The 18,842-nt window shown below is 49.2% G+C and overlaps 1 protein-coding gene across 3 annotated transcripts; it reads right to left on the minus strand.

Annotated features, from left to right (window-relative positions):
- Window positions 1–1,193: 1,193 nt before the first annotated feature.
- On the minus strand, window positions 1,194–9,978 carry CALHM3 (calcium homeostasis modulator 3). Of its 3 annotated transcripts, none has more exons than XM_061163153.1 (4): window positions 9,870–9,978; window positions 7,314–7,573; window positions 4,675–4,930; window positions 1,194–2,218 (listed from the first exon to the last, which is right to left on the minus strand). In XM_061163153.1, the coding sequence occupies exons 1-4, from the start codon at window positions 9,909–9,911 to the stop codon at window positions 1,727–1,729; spliced, it is 1,050 nt and encodes a 349-aa protein (XP_061019136.1). In that variant the 5' UTR covers window positions 9,912–9,978; the 3' UTR covers window positions 1,194–1,726. The 3 variants fall into 3 exon arrangements, with proteins under 3 accessions (XP_061019136.1, XP_061019137.1, XP_061019135.1); XM_061163154.1 differs by having other exon boundaries at window positions 7,314–7,716; XM_061163152.1 differs by having other exon boundaries at window positions 7,314–7,602; window positions 9,870–9,972.
- Between the last annotated feature and the right edge of the window lie 8,864 nt (window positions 9,979–18,842).

An 18,842-nucleotide genomic window follows, 5' to 3' on the forward strand; every position in this document is an offset into this window, starting at 1 on the left:
GACCACAGCAAGGTAGCAGGGGAAAGACTGGGCTGTACAGATAGTCTGGTCCTCCTAGGCCCTTTGGCAAGCACCCAGGAGAGCAGAGATTGCCTGATATGGAGGGAGCTGGGCTCCAGGGCCCCTGTACTGCCCCCATGCCCTCATTACCAGTAAAGCATAGAGTGAACCTAGTGCATGTCTGTGTCACCATGCACTGTTGTGCTGACAGAGGCAATAACAGGATGTGTGCATGAGGGGTGGGGGTGAGTGAGTCATCAGGGAAGGGCAGAGACCCAGAGGAGCTCACAGAATAGATCTTCCCCAACCCTTGCTGTTTGGGCTGCCACAGACTGAGAGGCAGTTCTTCCGGGAAGATTTAACCCTGGTATTTCGAGGGTCTTCATCCCTGAGTCAGACCCTACACCCATGCTTGGTCCAGAGGTTTTTAAACACTGGATTTTTGCAGAATCACCTGGGGTGTTTGTTCAATAGAGATGTCTAGGGCTGCCTGGACACCCGATTTGCACCCTGACTTGCAGATCTGGTCCATTCCTCATATCCCTAGGGAAATTCTTACCATGGTGCCAGCTTCTTGCTGAGGGCAGTAGGTAGATGCCCCTGGGATGCCTGGAAAAGAAGGCAGCCTTAGAAAGCAAGACCAAGATCAGGGGTCAGCCTGCAGGTGGTGGGGAGGGTGGTGAGTGGAGAGGTGACAGAGGAAGTCCTTGCTGGCTGGAGGTGAGCAGAAGGCTGGGCTGACAAAGGAGCTGCACCTGAAGGGCTGCTTGGCCTTGGTTGATTAGAATAGAATTGGTGGAACTGGGGAAGATGGGAGCTGGAAGGGTCAGCTCCCCCCTGATACTCAGAAACAGAAACCCACCCCCCTACAAAGATATAAAGCTATTCATCTGCAGTAGTCAGCAAGAGACACTAATCTGTACTTTCGAGAAGAATTCAACAAGCAAAGTTTGCTGAGCTCACTCAGAGAAACTTGTAGGAGGCTGCAGGAAACCCAGCAAGGACCCTAAAAACACACACACGTGTGCGTGCGCACACACACACACACACACTCTATCTAGAACATGCATGCATGCGCACACACACACACAGAGTCTAGAGGACTAATGTAGTGGCTCAATGCAGACTCTAGAATTGATGTCCTGAGATCAAATTCCAGCTCTTATATGGGTGACCTCAGCCACCTTAACCGTTAATGCCCCACTTTTCTTCTCAAAAAAATGGGGCTAGTCATCATCCTACTTCATCAGATTATCATTAAGATTAAATGAATTATATATAGAAAGAAGTTAGAGCAGTGCCTGCTACATAGTAAGCATCATACAAGCAGGTGCTGTTGTCGTTATTATTATTTTAGATTTAGAATAGGGATATCTAGGACCCAGCACCTAGGGCAAATCTGTTTAGACTCTTGCTCTACTCGGAGTTTGGTCCACTGACCAGAAACATCAGGAGCTCATTAGCAATGCAGTCTCGGCCCTGGCCCTAGATGGACTGAATCAGAATCTGCATTTGACAAGAGTCCCGGTGAACACGTGAGCACAATGAAGTTTGTGAAGCACAGCTGTAGAACACACAAGAGAACATGCCCGGAAACTCTACTGGGCTGTTTTGGGGAAGGAGGCTCACAAGGGTTAAGCTACCCTGTCATGGGGTCCCCACTGCCTGGAAAGCCCCCACATCCTTGTCAGTGTGGGCATTTTAGGTGAGGACGCGGTCTGGGTCCTTACACATCGGTGTGTGGGGACGCCCTGGTGCCCGGGACCACTGTGGGGGCGCGGTGGCTGAGGCCACCCCCCCAGAGCCCAGAGGATGCTGTGAGGTCAAGAGGTGGTTTGCTGGAGTACCAGGTGCTCAGAAGGTGGTCCACCTGCTCCTGACTGGAGACAGCGCGCAGGTGGGCCTTCCCGCTTCCACCGTCCAGGCCTTCTGGGGGCTCGGGCTTCTCAGGGGCCTCCGGACCCCTACACGCAGAGTCCCGGCGTAGCCCCCGCGCCCGCATCTCGCTCTGCATGCTGGCGAAGAAGTGTAGCACGCAACGGTGGGCAAAGTCCCGCGCGTGCTCACAGCACGTCTCGTCGAAGAGCTTCTGCTCCAGGTCCACGTAGTTGCTCCAGTATCTGCGCTGCAGGAAGATTGTCTGGTCGAAGCAGGGCCTCAGGCAGCGGGCCAGGAAGGCCAGGACGATCAGCAGCAGGGTGAGACTCCAGCCAATGGCCTAGAGGGTGGGGAGTGCTAATGTAAGCGTTCAGGCACACAGGTATTGTACAGTGTGGCAAAGGTGTTCCCTTTCCCTATCCCTTCCATCCATTTTCAGGTCTATCCGTCTTCCAGTTCAGTCATCCATTCTACCAACTACCTCCATCCATCCTCCCTCCCATTCATTCATTCCTCCTTCCATCCATGTTCTCTCCAACTATCTCTCCACCCATCCCGTCATCCATCCTCTTATCTGACTATATATCTATTGTCTTCCTATCAAGTCACCCTCTCAACCATGCTCCTATCTGTCCATATCCCCCTATCCAACCATCTATCCTCCCATCCATTCATGTTCCCATACTCTCATCCTTGCTTCCATTTATCTCTATCCAATCATCTATCCACTTGTGATTTATGCCCCCTGCCTTCCTCCTGAACAAACACACCTTACTCCTTTAGTTTCCTCCCATGTATTTATTTTCCCACAGTTTCCACCCTTGGAAGCATAAAGCTGCTTTCCTTTGTCCTGACATTTCTCTACAAAGGTATTGTTCATAGCTGAAGATGCTATATAAGCCGCAGTTCTAAGCCACCGCTTAGAGTGACTCTGTTTTAGGTTCCCCCTGCCTGATGAGCACTGCACACAATAATAAACTGTTTACTTTCCTCCTATTAATCTTTCTTTTTGTTATAGTCACAGCTGAAAACCTAAGGTGGGTGGAGGTAAAGTTTCGCCTTCCTTGCACTCCCATCCATTCATCTGTGCATCCACCCATCATCCTTTCATCTTTTTATCTGGTTCTTCATCCATGCTTATATATGTGCATCCATCCCATCTATGCATCCATCCATCCTATATTTTCGGGGAGACACCGAGGACTTAGTCTTTGCTCTCATAGAGCTAACACTTTAGTGGAAGTTACAATGACATAGGTGATGACTGGCTAAGTGCCATGTTGAGGGATGTATCTTGGGTCATGGAAATTCAGAGAGGGGACACCTGACCTGAATTTGAGGCCTCAGAGAACTGTGAAGTTGAGGCTGAGACCTGAAGGCTGATGATAGTTTACAAGATGTTAACAGGAAACAGTGTTCCAGGCCAAGAGTAAAGAGAAAGCTGAAAGTAGCTCTCTGATGCTGGAGCCCCAACCTGGCCAGCTCCTGGCCCTCCCCTCTGCCCAGCCAAAGGTATTGAGACATTGCCTAAGACTAAAGCAACTTTATAGACCTGGAGCAGAGAAATCATCCTCTAAACTGCAAGACTTATTCGAATCCTTAACATTTGTAGATGTGATTGACAAAGCTTTCTGCCTGGCCTCTCACAAGGCCCTCCCCTCCCCCCACTCTAAGTTTAAAATGTTTGTATGAGTATTTTACTTGGAGGAGCATTTAATGTGACTGATAATTTACAGCTGAGTCAGGACTCAAACCCTGGTCTGAGAATTCTACACTATTTCCAGTGAACTAGTGAACTAGTGTACAGTGTTTACATCCACAGGGACATCAAGGTGAGTAGACCAAACCTCCATTTATTTTGCAGAAGAACCTGAGGCCCAGAGGGAAATGGGCTCATGGCCATGGTCACAGTCTGAAGCAGAATCAAGTGTGTCCCAAGCACTGGTATTCTCTTTGCCACTCCACAGGCCTGCATTTGCCATGAGCCTGTCCCGACAACCCAGAGAGCTAGGGTATATCTCCAATGATGCTCTGCACATGGTGGGACCATGTAAACACTTTTGGGGAGACATAGCCCAAGCTGGCCTCTGGCAGTGGTGAGGGTGGGATCTGGAGCTTGGGCTGGGGTTTGTCCCCAGGATAACGGATTCTGTGCTCTGTGGGGAGCCAAGCATCTGGAGAGGACCTGCATAGTAGGGGAGGGTTTGGAGGAATGATATTTCAGATTCCTGCCCAGCCTGTTTCAAACTGTGTGCCTTTGGCCTTGTGAACTAAACTCTCAGAGCCTCAGTTTCCTCATCCGCAAAGTGGGACGATCATGATTGCATCTGTCTCATAGGGCAGTTTTGAGAATTAAATGAAGTAACGCATGTGAAATGCTTAACACAGTGCCTGACACATAAGTGCTTCATAAGTGGTAATTAGTGTTATTTCTGAGGGGTGGGCAGAATGTCTGTGTGGGGCGGGGGCAGGGTAGTGCAGTATGTCTGCAGCGTTTTCCTGCCGTCCAACCTGGAGATGAGCCTAGCTGACTCCAGAAGGGTATGGACACCTGGTCTCCACCCTGAGGTGAGTCAGTGTTGATGGCAAAGTGCCCATTTCCTAAGGCCTGACACTGTCCCTTGTGAGGGTCATGTTTCTGACCACCCCCGCCAGGGACCACATGCTCTGCGGTTGTGTCTCTAGCATTGGGAAGGGGGCCTCAGGAAACCATGTGTACCTCCTCACCCTGTGCCCCTGGGAACCAGTGCAGGACATTTCCGAGGGCAGGGAGAGGACCCCCCCGCCCCGAATTACCTGTGACAGGCACCGCAGGTAGCGAGACACCGCCTTCCGAGCGGGGCTGTTCCTGACCAGCTCGTCCTCCTTGCAGGGCACCTTGGCCAGAAAGAGCTGCACCTGACTGGGGGTCATGTTGGCAAAGTCTAGAAACTTCTCGGGGTCCACGGAGCTGCTGAAGGCGCACATGAAGCACTTCCCATCAAGGAGGGCAAGCAGGATCCAGACGAGGGGGGCAGCCAGCGCTCTCTGTAGTACAGAGGAGCACATGTACCTGGGAACAGAGGAAGGGAGGGGAACTCAGGGCAGCCGGAATTCAGGTACAGGAGGAAGGCTACAGGGGGGATGTGAGGATGAACTTCCCAGGACAGTGTGTGGTTACCCCAAGGGGAGGGTTGCAGCTCCCACTGCAGAGGCCTGAGCAGCAGAGGGTGGGGGAGAAGCACAGCTGGGGTCCTGGGACCCCTGGGACTGGAACACTGGGGAGCTGGTGTTCTTCCTGCCTGAGCCTTTGTAGCGGACTCTGTAGGTGCTGTGCCCAGGCCAGAAGCATCTAGAGCTTTGGTGGGTAGTTTCTAGTCATGTGGAGGGCTTGAAGACCTCTGACCTCAATCCCCTGTGTGGCTCTGTCTGGGGCTTTGGAGGAGTCCCTGCTCCCAATGGGGGGTGGCCTGGAGGGTTCATGTCCCCAAATCGACCTCAATCCCAGAGGGCAGGGTGGTAGTTTAATGTCCCAGCATCTGGGACCCTCAGTGGAACGATTCTGAAGTGGGTTCTACCCACTTCCTTAGGCTCCTCAGAAGGACTGAGCCCCAGTTGCCTCCTTATTATCACTTCTTCCCAGAGCCTGCTTTTGGGGGGACCCTAAACTAAGAGGGGGAGAAGGCTATGGCACCCCACTCCAGTACTGTTGCCTGGAAAATCCCATGGATGGAGGAGCCTACTCCACGGATGGAGTAGGCTGTGGTCCATGGGGTCGCTAAGAGGGTCCTGTGGAATAACCTGCCCAGAGACGGCACTTGCACACCTCCCTGCAGTGTCCAGGGAGCCCCTGATTGTCCCCAGGTGCCTCTTTTGACCTACTACATCTAGTGGCCTGAATTGGCTGTTGGTCACAGGACAGGAGCCCAGTGGAGCTGGAACCACGAGACCCTAGGGGAAAAGCCTCCCTGCATGACTGAATCACAGGGAGCTGGGAGCCCCTGGGAACATAAAAGAGAGGCCGCTTGTGCACAGAATGCAGGTATTTTTAACTTGCGTGTATGCTCAGTCACTCAGTTGTGTCTGACTCTTTTTGACCCCATGGACTGTAGCCTACCAGGCTCCTCTGTCCATGGGATTCTCCAGGCAAGAATCCTGGAGTGGGTTGCCACACTCTCCTCCAGGGGATCTTCCCCACCCAGGAATCGAACCTGGGTCTCTTATGTTTCCTGCATTGGCAGGCAGGTTGTACACAAAACATAGGATGGTGTGTGCTGGCTGTGTGTATGTGTGTGTGTGTGTGTGTGTGTACATGGCCTACCTGGTGGTGAATTATAAATATGTTGTAGGCAGGGGTGGCTCCATCATTTTCTATGGGGGCAAGGTAGTTAGAAGGTGGAACCAAAGACCTGTTATGAAGTTACATGACATGCCCTTGAGAACACCCCAGTTGTCCATATCAATAGGGGAGAGGAGAAGATCGTGAGTGAACTAAAACCCACCAAGGCTCTCCTGCCACTGCCCGTGGATCTAGAGCACTTAAGTATTTTCTCTAAAACACTCAGGGCAGCGGTTCCAGGTTTCATTTGAATCGGAGCCTCTTCATTGCTGTGGGAGCTCAGCCAAGTGACTTAACCTCTCTGTGCCTCAGGTCCTCCATCCGTAAAAATGGATCCAAGACAGGAACAGACCCAGGGCCGAGGTGAGAATTCAGAGGCCATACACACACAGCACTTGGCACAGAGCTTGGCTCACTGTTGGCCAGGGAACATTATGAATTGCTTAAGTCCGTCAGCTTTTCTTCTCTCTCTTTTTTTCGGCCGTGCCACGTGACTTGCAGGATCTGAGTTCCCTGAGCAGGGATGGAACCCAGGCCATAGCAGTGAAAGAGTAAAAGTGCCGAGCCCTAACCACTGCACTGCCAGGGAATTCCCCATCAGCTTTTCTTGATACAGGGCACCGACCAGGGTCTGAGGACACAGTGATAGCAGATGAGGTCTTTGCCTTCGGGGAGCTTGCAGGAGACGGCACGCAGCCTTCAAGCCAACCATACCTCTCATATGTGTAATATGGTATGCACATCATGGGATGGTTCTTCATGCATGTGGGGAGTTACAATCCATGGCCAGCAGGACAGACATGACCTGGATAATTCTTAGGAATCCTGTGTCTTTCCCACGTCTTTATCATTGGGCATGGAAAGGTGACAGACAGAAATATCTGTTTCCAGGGTGGAGACTGGCAAATCTGTCTCAGTGAACTGATGGTGCCTTGGTATCATTTTCTGGGGGAGAGCAGGGGGCACATCTGAAAGTAGGGTGCCTGTGGGGGTGCCCGGGGGAGCCCTGACCATGCCCATGGGGGTCACTGGGGTTCGGGGAGCCCCTGGCAGTGCTTATGCAGTTGGGGGAGCCCCTGACAATGCCCGTGGGGAGCTGGGAGATGTGGGACCGCACCTGATGATGCCCGGGTCCTTCCTCCGGTGCCCGGCAGGCCGGCGCCACTCTTCCACCATCACCACGGACTGCCGGTTGGCCAGGAGGCCACAGAGGAACAGGGCGATTGGGGGCGTGAACAGCAGGCCCAGTCCGTAGAGGGCATTGTAGCGTGCCAGGCAGGGGCAGTTGAAGTCGAACGAGGAGTACAGCTTGACGGTGACCATGGCCAGCAGCAGGCAGATGCCATTCATCACCGACTCGGAGCTGGACTGGAAGTGCTGGAAGAGCGTGCGGAATTTATCCATGGCTGCGGGTGGGGGGCAGGGAGGCTTCAGCCGCCTTCCTAGTCAATGCCAGCCACACTGGGGGCAAGCCAGGGGCTGCAAGAGGTTCTTCCTTCTCTTCCAAGGGCCCGAGGGGACTAGGAGAAGACGAAGTCCGGCCAAGGGTGTGAGGCAGAGGCAGGCTCTCTCTACAGGCTCCCCTGCCTAGCCCAACTGTCCCCCACTGCTCCCCTCCTCTCTGGGAGATGAGTCACTGCTCTGTGACTGGCCAGCCCACAGCACTTCTAGGCAAATGGGCCCCACCCGATTCCTTCCTTTCTTCAGGTTTTGGATACTGACGCAGGGCAGCTGGTGGGGCTACCCGTGGGGGACAGGCAAATTCTGGGTGTGGTTAAGGCCATGGCACTGATGGAGCCAATTACATTTTCTGGCTCTTGGTTAAGAACATGGCTTAGCTCAGCTGAGCCCAGGGAGCTTTCACATCGGTTTTTGTGCTGGGAGGAGCCAGGAGGGGCGCCTTACCCTGCCTGAAGCCATCCTGGAAGAGAAGTCTTTTGCAGAGCATTTAAACTGTTTCAGTGTTTGCCTGGGTTGGGGAAGGGGAGGCCTTCTAGATGGAGGGTACCTCTTGGTCAAGGGCATGGAGGTGAGAAGCAGCCAGGTATGGGTTGGCAGTTTGGGGTTGCTTGACTGTAGTGTCAGATGGGGGGTGTTGGGAGAGGGGGTGGGGGCTCAGTGAGTGCCTGTGACCCTTTCCTCCACTTTATTCTGCTGCCCTTCAGGTCTGGCCACTGGCCAGCCCAGGTTTCCCTAAAGCACGGTTCCCACTACACAACTCCTCTGCTCTAGTGTGGCCGGGCCCCCTCAGCCTCCTTGTCGTGACATTCAAGGCCCTCCTGACAGTACCCAGATGTGTCTTCTCACCTCCACATGTTTGCAGATGCCTCCTCTCCTGGAGAACCTATGCCCCTTCCTCTCACCTGCTCTGCAAGAGGCAGCTCGGATGCAGCCCTTTCCGCAAGCTGCCCCTGGCGACCTTAGCTCTTGGGAGCCTCTCCTCCCATTTGGCCCTTGGAAAGGCTGCTCCTGCCTGCTGCTCCTGCCTCCCAGGTGTGGGGTGGGTCTCCCAGCTAGGATGGGACCTGCCCTCACACCTGCCCGTCCCTGCAGCTTCCAGCAGGGTGCCAAGCACACCGCAAGGGCGGCAGAGGTTTGTTCTCTGTGATGGTGACACTCATTCCCCCTGCTTCCATCTCTAGCTTTGTCCTCTCCGCCCAGGCCCTGACCTGCACCTGCCCCTCTGTCTGCTCCTAGGAAGCAAATGGAACGAAGATGCTGCTCTTAGCTCTCTCTGTCTCTCTCCCTCTCTCATTCTGTTTGTCTCTCCATCTCTGACTCTGCCTTTCTCTGTGTTGTGACTCTCTGTGTCCCTCGGCATGTGTGTCTGAGTCTTTCCGTGTGTCTTTCTGTCTCTGTCCCCCTCTCTGTCCTGCAGTCTCTTCCTATCTATCTTTCCCTCCTCCTTACCTGCAGCCCACCCCACAACACCCTGTCTTCCTGACCCCCAGTCCTAACCCTCACTGGCCCCTAGTCCTGACCCAGGCAGCCTGACTTGGGGAGGGGAGTGGAGGCAGCCAGAAGAACTGCTCCTGGTCACAGATCCATAGGCATGGCCTGAGCCTGGGCTGGGAGTGGGTGAAGCCCAGGCTCTTCCTCAATCTTCTCCCCTCTATCTCCCTCACTGGCAGCTCAGAGCTGCCCCTGAGCCAAGGAAAACCTCAGGCGCTGGGGTGCCCTTGACTCCACTGATGCCTGCTCCATCCAGCCTGGACCAGTGGGCATCTGGGACCCCCAGGGATGTCACCAGCACTTGCCTCACACAGTCACAAGCACCACTCCCACAAGCCCTCTGGAGCATGGGAGGCAAGTATCTTTCTGAGTCCTTCTGGGCCCAGGGGCTCAGCAACACCCTCCTGTCTTCACAGAGCCCATCTGCACTGTGGCAGCTGCACTGATTGCCCTTCTTCCTGTAATTTCAAACAACTTTTAGAAAATGGAAATATCTCTATCTTTTTTTTCTGATTGAACACACCATTATGAAAAAGTTAAAAATAGAGAATATGAGTGTCCCCATGACTGCCCTCCCCTCCCACTGCCCCAGGCTCCGGAGTCTCCCTGTCCCGGTATCAGTGTGTGTTGCCCCACACTGGCATGCCATGCCGTTGGTCTACCCGGCCTTCCTCTGGAGACTCCGGGCACCACCGAGTGAAGCCCTGGGCATGCTACTCACCTGCCCGGGAGCCCCAGGGCTGCTGGGAGAGGGGACTTCCATCTGAGGCCGGTCTCTCCCTTCTCTTAACCCTCATGATACAGGAGGACTCACTGTGTCTCCGTTTCAGTTCCTCCGAAAAATGAGAGCCCGGCAGTTTGAGGGACCCCTGGGACCTGCCATATGAATGCTGTGTAGATCATTTAGCCTGTAGTTTAAGTCAGACGGTCGGCAATATGTCTTGCAAACTTGCTAAGTTATCTGTGCAGTCTCTACCTCTGATGAGTAGTTACTCTGGTAGTAACAGACAGAGGCCTGGGTCCCATTCTTTGTTTGTAGTTTATCCAGTGATGTGCTTTCAGGACCTGTGTGAGGGAGGGGTGAGGGGGGAGAGGGAGGGGGCTGGAGTGTGACTTTGCTGGGAGGGGAAGGGAGAGGAGAGGGAGGGAGGGGAGGGAGGGGTAAGAGGGGAGAGGAGAGGAGAGGAGGCGGGAGAGTTAGGGGAGGGGAAGGGAGGGCACAAGTTCTAGAGAAACCTTTCTAGCCTGTTATCATCCTGGGCTTAACTAGCAGAGCACCGCCACCACCACCGCCACCACCCCTGGGGCAGGGGAGGATGCAAGGGCCCAGGAGAGGCTGGGTGTCCTGTCCATGATCACACAACCTGGTGGGGACAGGGCCAGGAAGGAAGCTGGGCTCCTCCTCTGTGCCTCCCAGCCCAAGTCAGCCTCTCGGGGCTGCTGCCAGGAGAGGAAATTGTCTGGCTAAGGCTGTGCTTCTCAACTCTGAACCACCTGAGAACAGAGGGGAGAGAGGTGGGCTGAGAGGCTCTGAGCACGCAGCTCTCCCATTCTACTCTGAGGGAGGGGAGAGTGGTCAAAGGGCCGCCAGCTGCCTCTAACCTTGGGAGTCTCCAGAAAAGAATGGACAATGGGGGCTTCCCTGGTGGTTCAGTGGTTAAGACTCTGTGCTTCCAACGCAGGGGACCAGGGGTTGGATCCCTGGTCGGGGAACTAAATCCCAGGTGCCACAACTAAGACCTGTGCAGCCAGATAAATACTTTTGGAAAAGAGAAAGAATGGACAATGCGTCTGGGAGAACACTGCAGAAAACTGGGACAAGGTCTCTCCTAGGCCAGCCTGCTCATAGATCCAACCTCTAGGAGGTGAGACAGCCCTCCCAGGTCAGCCTGGGCCCTGTGCCTCACAGGAAAGGAGAACCAACTGGTGTGACTGCACTGGCCCTTGCTGGGTATTTACTGGAAAACACTCAAGCCAAAAAAAAAAAGCAAAAAGGAAACCCAGCACAACTTAAAGGGATGTTACCTTTAAGGGTGAGCAGGTGGCTTTACATTTAAAAAAATTCTGTATTTTCCAAATTGTCTATTTTGTAATAATTATTTTTTAAATTTCCCAATCAAAATCATAAATATTTTTTACTGGAAAAACTCAAAGGGATTAAGGGACAAGGTAAAAGGGAGAAAGATCACCTTTTTTTGCCTGGAGCTCAGGCCTGCTGAACAAGGAGAGGCAGAAATAGAGGGAAGATAGAAGAAAGATTTGTTATTCATGTGTGTGGAAAGCATATTAACTTGTAGATGTGCTGCAGAATAATGCCTCAGATCTGATTCTTCTAAACTCCCTACCCCACCTTGGGGTACCCCATCTCTTTTTTTTTAAGATTTTTTTGATGTGAACCATTTTTAAAGTCTTTATTGAATTTGTTACAATACTGCTTCTTTCTTATGTTTTGGTTTTCTGGCCTCGAGGCACGTGGGATCTCAGTTCCCCAACCAGGGATCGAACTAGCACCCTCTGCATTTGGAAGGCAAAGTCTTAACCATGGGAACACCAGGGAAGTCCCCAGATCTTTTAACTCTGGAAAATGTTTTAAAGTCAGATTTTCATTTTAATGTTAACTTAAATCTATTTAGCAGTTTTAAATATGTGCTAACTTGCAATTGGAAGATCTTTATAGAACAAGTCTTTGGTTTCTTTTTTCTTTCTCAACTTGGGGTCTTGCAGATGTTATTGGGGGCCCTCCAGATTTTTATTTCCTTCAAAAGGAAAAAGGAATCTGGGTGTTATTTGAGAAACACTGGCGTGACTGTTCTTGGAATTCCTGTGATGGAGAGGGCTCTTTAGGACAGGGTGCCCCCTGCTAGGGCAGTCGGTGTGTCTGATGTGTGTGACGTGTGTGTGGGGGGCGGTGGTATTTGTGGGGGTATGTGTAGTGTGTGTATAAGTGTGTGTGTCTTCAGAGACACAAGTGCGGCTGTGTTTCTTCTTTCTGGATAGAGAGCACACTCTCCCCTGAGGTTTCCTTCAGAAGGAAGACACTGGGTGCGTGGCCCACTTTCCTGTCAGGACTGGGAGGCTATTGTTCCCTAGTGTCTCTCAGAGCTGTGGTGCCATCTCGTTCCTTGAGAGACCTGACCCTCTTCTACAAAATGACAGAGGCCTCTGTGGGATCTGGGTGACAGGCCTTTCTGGTCTGTCTCTGGCAGAGAGAGACAGAGCAACGTGGCACTTCTGTGGGCTCCACTCTGGTGACTTTGTAGAGCCACACAGCCCTGAGGGGCTGAAAAGAGAATGAAAAAAAAGGGGGGGGGGGCAAAAAATGGCACTCTGAAAAATGGCACTGGAACAACTGGCTAACCATTTAGGAAAATGTAGGTGAATTTCTTCACGATCAGAGGCAAGGGAAGGCTGTTGTGAACAGAACACAGAATTCAGTAGTTGTGAAGAAGAAGATGGATAAAGTGGGCCCCACCACTTCTGTGAGCAAAATACCAATAGCAAAGTAAAAATAACAAAAAGCTGAAAAAATGCATTTTTTTTCATAAGCTGCACACAAGGCCTATTTCCTACACGCAAGCTGCACAAAGGCCTGTGTCCTTAATTTGTGTATGCAGAGGAATCATATACATAAATAAAAAATAGATGAGCAAACCTCTGAAAAAATGGGCAAAAGATGTGAATAGGCTATTCACAGAAAAGGAAAGACAAGTGGCCCCAAATTCTGTGAAGATTCTAGTCCTTACTCATAATTAAATATGTATATGAACATCCAGGTGCCTTTTCAAACTTACCAAGTTGTTAGAAACTAAAAGACTGGTAATACCTAATGTACATTCTGACGATGCGAAAATGGCAGCGTTAGGGTCACCGCTGTGCACTTGGAGAGGCCTTCTACGGGACTTGTGCTTACTTAAACACTGCCACAGGCCAACCCTATCGTGACACCGTGGCCTATTGGTAACTCGTGAAAACTTTCTGTGCACATTGGGTCACCAGTGAGAAGCTGTGCAGAGCCCAGCATGAGCTTCATTTCCAAGCTGCCACCTATCTCTGCCTTCTAGGCAGCACCCGAGAACATGTAACCCTTCATCGAGAATTTCATGGCAAGGGAACTTAGACTGATGAGGGGTCTAACCAGTGCCCCCCTGCAATGGAAGTACAGACTCCTAGCCACTGGACCACCATGGAATCACCCCAGAATTTGATTTCTTAAATCTATATTTATATTAACAGGAATGATGTTTATAAAATTTTATATTAGGTAGGGCCACCTGAGACAGATGGGTCATGGTGGAGAGTTCTGACAAAATAAGGTCCACTGGAGAAGGGAATGACAAACCACTTCAGTATTCTTGCCTTGAGGACCCCATGAACAGCATGAAAAGGTAAAAAGATATGACACTGAAAGATGAACTCCCCAGGTCAGCAGGTGCCCAATACGCTACTGGAGAAGAGTGGAGAAATAACTCCAGAAAGAATGAAGAGATGGAGCCAAAATGAAACCAATGCACAGTTGTGGATGTGACTGGTGATGGAAGTTAAGTTCGATGCTGTAAAGAACAATATTGCATAGGAACCTGGAATGTTAGGTCCATGAATCAAGGTAAATTGGAAGTGGTCAAACAGGAGATGACAAGAGTGAATATCGACATTTCAGGAATCAGCGAACTAAGATGGACTGGAGTGGGTGAATTTAATTCAGATGACCCTTATATCTATTACTGTGGGCAAGAATTCCTTAGAAGAAATGGAGTAGCCCTCATAGTCAACTAAAGAGTCTGAAATGCAGTACTTGGGTGCAGTCTCAAAAATGACAGAATGATCTCTCTTTGTTTCCAAGGCAAACCATTCAATATCATAGTAATCAAAGTCTATGCCCCAACCACTAAAGCCAAAGAAGCTGAATGGTTCTGTGATGACCTACAAGACCTTCTAGAACTAACACCAAAAAAAAAAAAAAAAAAAAAAAATGTCCTTTTCCATAGGGGACTGGAATGCAAAAGTAGGGATTCAAGAGATACCTGGAGTAATAAGCAAGTTTGGCCTTGGAGTACAAAATGAAGCAGGGCAAAAGCTAACAGAGTTTTGCCAAGAGAACACACTGGTCATAGCAAACACCCTCTTCCAAAAGCACAAGAGACAACTCTACATATGGACATCACCAGATGGTCAATACCAAAATCATATTGATTATATTCTTTGCAGCCAAAGATGGAGAAGCTCTATATAGTCAGCAAAAACAAGACTGGGAGCTGACTGTGGCTTGGATCATGAACCCCTTATTGCCAAAATCAGACTTAAATTGAAGAAAGTAAGGAAAACCACTAGACCATTCAGGTATGACCTAAATCAAATCCCTTACGATTATACAGTGACAAATAGATTCAAGGGATTTGATCTGATAGACAGAGTGCCTGAAGGACTATGGATGGAGGTTTGTGAGACCGTCCCCAAGATAAAGGAATGCAAAAAGGCAAAATGGTTGTCTGAGGAGGCCTTACAAATAGCTGAGAAAAGAAGAGAAGCTAAAGGCAATGGGAAAAAGGAAAGATATACCCATCTGAATGCAGAGTTCCAAAGAATAGCAAAGAGAGATAAGAAAGAATTCCTAAGTGTTAAGTGAGGAAAACAACACAATGGGAAAGACTAGCGATCTCTTCAAGAAAATTAGAGATACCACAGGAACATTTCATGCAAAGATGGGCACAATAAAGGACCTAACAGAAGCAGAATTTACTATAAAGAGGTGGCAAGAATACACAGAACTATACAAAAAAGATCTTAATGACCTGGATAACCACAATTGTGTGATCACTCACCTAGAGTCAGACACCCTGGAGTGAGAAGTCAAGTGGACCTTAGGAAGCATCACTACGAACAAAGCTAGAGGAGGTGATGGAATTCCAGTGGAGCTATTTCAAATCCTAAAAGATGATGCTGTTAAAGTGCTGCTCTCAATATACCAGCAAATTTGGAAGACTCAGCAATGGCACAGGACTGGAAAAAGTCAGTTTTCATTCCAATCCCAAAGAAAGGTAGTGCCAAAGAATGTTCAAACTACTGCACAGTTACACTCATCTCACACGCTAGCAAAGTAATGCTCAAAATTCTCCAAGCTAGGCTTCAACAGTGCATGAACCTTGAACTTCAGATGTTCAAGCTGGATTTAGAAAAGGCAGAGGAATCAGATCAAATTGCCAACATCTGTTGGATCATAGAAAAAGCAAGAGAGTTCCAGAAAAACATCTACTTCTGCTTTATTGACTATGCCAAAGCCTTTGACTGTGTGGATCACAACAAACTGTGGAAAATTCCTTAAGAGATGGGAATACCACACCACCTGACCTGCCTCCTGAGAAATCTGTATGCAGGTCAAGAAGCAACAGTTAGAACCATATATGGAACAATGGACTGGTTCCAAATTGGGAAAGGAGTACGTCAAGGCTGTATATTGTTACCCTGCTTATTTAACTTATATGCAGAGTACATCATGTGAAATGCCAGCCTGGATGAAGCACAAGCTGAAATCAAGATTGCCAGGAGAAATACCAATAACCTCAAATATGCAGATGACACCACCCTTATGGCAGAAAGTGAAGAGGAACTGATGATCCTCTTGATGAAAGTGAAAGAGGAGAGTGAAAAGGCTGGCTTAAAACTTAACATTCAGAAAACTAAGATCATGGTATCTGGTCCCATCACTTCATGGCAAATAGACGGGGAAACAATGGAAACAGTGATAGACTTAATTTTTTGGGCTCCAAAATCACTGCAGATGGTGACTGTAGACGTGAAATTAAAAGACGCTTGCTCCTTGGAAGAAAAGCTATGACCAACCTAGACAGCATATTAAAAAGCAGAGACATTACTTTGCCAACAAAGGTCCATCTAGTCAAGGCTATGATTTTTCCGGTAGTCATGTATGGATGTCAGAGTTGGACCATAAAGAAGAGTTGATGCTTTTGAACTGTGATGTTGGAGAAGACTCTTGAGAGTCCCTTGGACTACAAGGAGATCCAACCAGGCCATCCTAAAGGAAATCAGTCCTGAATATTCATTGGAAGGACTGATGCTGAAGCTGAAATTCTAATACTTTGGCCCCCTGATGGGAAGAACTGACACATTGGAAAAGACCCTGATTCTGGGAAAGATTGAAGGCAGGAGGAGAAGGGGACGACAGAGGATGAGATGGTTGGATGGCATCACTGACTCCATGGACATGAGTTTGAGCAAGCTCCAGGAATTGGTAATGGACAGGGAAGCCTGGTGTGCTGCAGTCCATGAGGTTGTATAGAGATGGACATGACTGAGTGACTGAACTGAACTGAACTGATCTAAATGTCAGTGAGGGCTTAGGGAAACTTTCATAACACTGATGGCGGGAGTACAAATTTGTATGAATTTTCCTAGAACAACTTGGCAATATATTTAAAGCAAAAATTTAGATATACATGCCCTTTTTATATTTTAAATATACATACCCTTTGACCTAACAATTACATAGGTCTGTATTTTCTCTATTGATAGTTTTGCAGAAATAGCAAAGATAAACAAACAAGAATGTTCATTATAGCATGGTTTTAATAGCAATACAGTTGGAAACATCCTAAATTTCATCAACAGGGGGTATTTAGTAATTGTTTAAATAAATTATGATACAGCCATAAAATGGGATCTATGCAGCCATTAAAAGAATGAAGCAAATCTATGTGTGTTCATATGAAAAGACCTCTAATAGATTCTGATAAGCATTTAAAAAAATAGTTTGGTATACTATGCATAGTATAATCCTTTCTGAATAAAAATGATATAAATCTATAAAAGTTTTAGTACACTTTTTGCCAGAGGGATATATAAAATATGTAGACAGTTAATACTACTGGTTGCTAGCACAGGCGGTACTTTTTTCTCTCCATTTTCTACCTTTCTGTACTGTTTGACGTTTCAAACAATGTGTACATAAAAACTTTATTTTTATTTTAAAAAAATCAACAGAAATGTTCTGGGCAGTAAATTTATGGATTTAAAAAATTGTTTCCATATGTAAATAAATGTGCTTAGTCACTCAGTCATGCCTGACTCTTTGCGATCCCGTGGACTTGTAGCCTGGCAGGCTCCTCTGCCCATGGGGATTCTCCAAGCAAGAATACTGGAGTGGGTTGCCATGCCTTCCTCCAGGGCATCTTCCCAACCCAGGGACTGAAGCCAGGTCTCCTGCATTGCAAGCAGATTCTTTACCATCTGAGCCACCAGGGAAGGTCATGTAAATAAATATTACTTTTAAAAAATAGGATTGAAATATATGACTGACATAAAACAAAATAACAAAGTTGAAATCTTAACATTCTTCCACACTTGACTGACAGTCTATAAAAATGGACTTTCTGACCAAAGTAGAAATGAAGTGTTTCCAGATCCTGTGAGGGGGGCTGGTTTTCTGGTGTGAAGGTCCTGCTGGTGGTGTCATCAGACATGGGGACGCTGGGCCAAATGCAGAGACTGGGGGGCAAAAATAGGTGAGTTGCTCTCTGGGAAGGGGCACACATCCAACTGGATTTTCTGAATTCTATTCTTACTCCATAAGCACCAAAGTCAGAGTAACTCTGGGCACCCGCCTTTTCCCTGTTGCCAGCACCCACAAACTCTTGAGACTTCTCAGACGTGTTTGGGAGAGCCCTGGGCCAGGAGTGGCAAGTCCCAGCTCTGAGAGTAGTTGGGTACGATGGCCACACATCCTCAGGCTCTGGCGACATAACAACAGCTGTTCACTGGGCGTCTGCCGTGCCCACAGCCAGGAGATGTGCTGTGCTGGGCACACACAAGTGCACACGTCAGTTACCAGACACGGGCCGTGGGGCAGCTCAGTGTGAGCTGAGGCGCTCTGAAGAGGACCTCCGGTTGCCTTAAGTTTGGGGAAATTCTCTCAGTCCTGGGACAGAGTGTCTGCTGGAGATCCAGTCTCAGAACAAAAGATGACAAAGTGGCCTCAGGGAAGCAAACGTGCCCAGAGGGTAACATCTGGGTGGCTAAAGAGCGGAGCTAATTTCTTCATTGACGTATTTTCATTATAATGAAGTAGTTAATGGAAGCTATCAGGATATAGTTGCTCCCCAAATTCTCCTTCCGCTTTGAAAGAGGAAATAGAGCAACCTGTAAACGTTTTAAAGTGTGTTGGTTGACTTGAGGTCCCCCTCCCCATAAGCCTGACAGAGGCAAAGCGGCTTCTAATGGAGGTCTAGCGCCACCTCCTGGTGGCCTGAGAGAAACTGAGAGGGACGACAGGGAAGGAAAGGCTGCTCACCCCGCTGAGAGAGAACTTTCGACAGGCTGCTCTCCTTGGGAAGAGAGGACACTTTCCACAGGCTGAGGCGCCTTTGGGTGAAGGGTGGAGGTCGGAACAAGCGAGCGCCTCTGGGACCTCTCAGGAAAGGAGGATAGCAGTGAGAGGCTACCCAGGCAGCAGTAATGGAGAAACGTCTGTTTGCTGTTCTGCTTCTGGAGATGCATGGCATTTGAACTGATTGAAGGCTTCTGACTTAGTGGAGGTGTGTCTCCTGGCTCCTGAAGGTGTCTTCCAACGTTTACCATGAAGGAGTTTAAAATTTTTATATAGTCTTACTTATCATACTTTTCCTTTATGATTCTCTGATCATTCTAACATTCTTAGAAAAGATTTCCTGCCAGATAAAGTCAT

Source organism: Dama dama, chromosome 15 (genome assembly GCF_033118175.1).
Source record: "Dama dama isolate Ldn47 chromosome 15, ASM3311817v1, whole genome shotgun sequence".
Taxonomy (NCBI): Eukaryota; Metazoa; Chordata; class Mammalia; order Artiodactyla; family Cervidae; genus Dama; species Dama dama.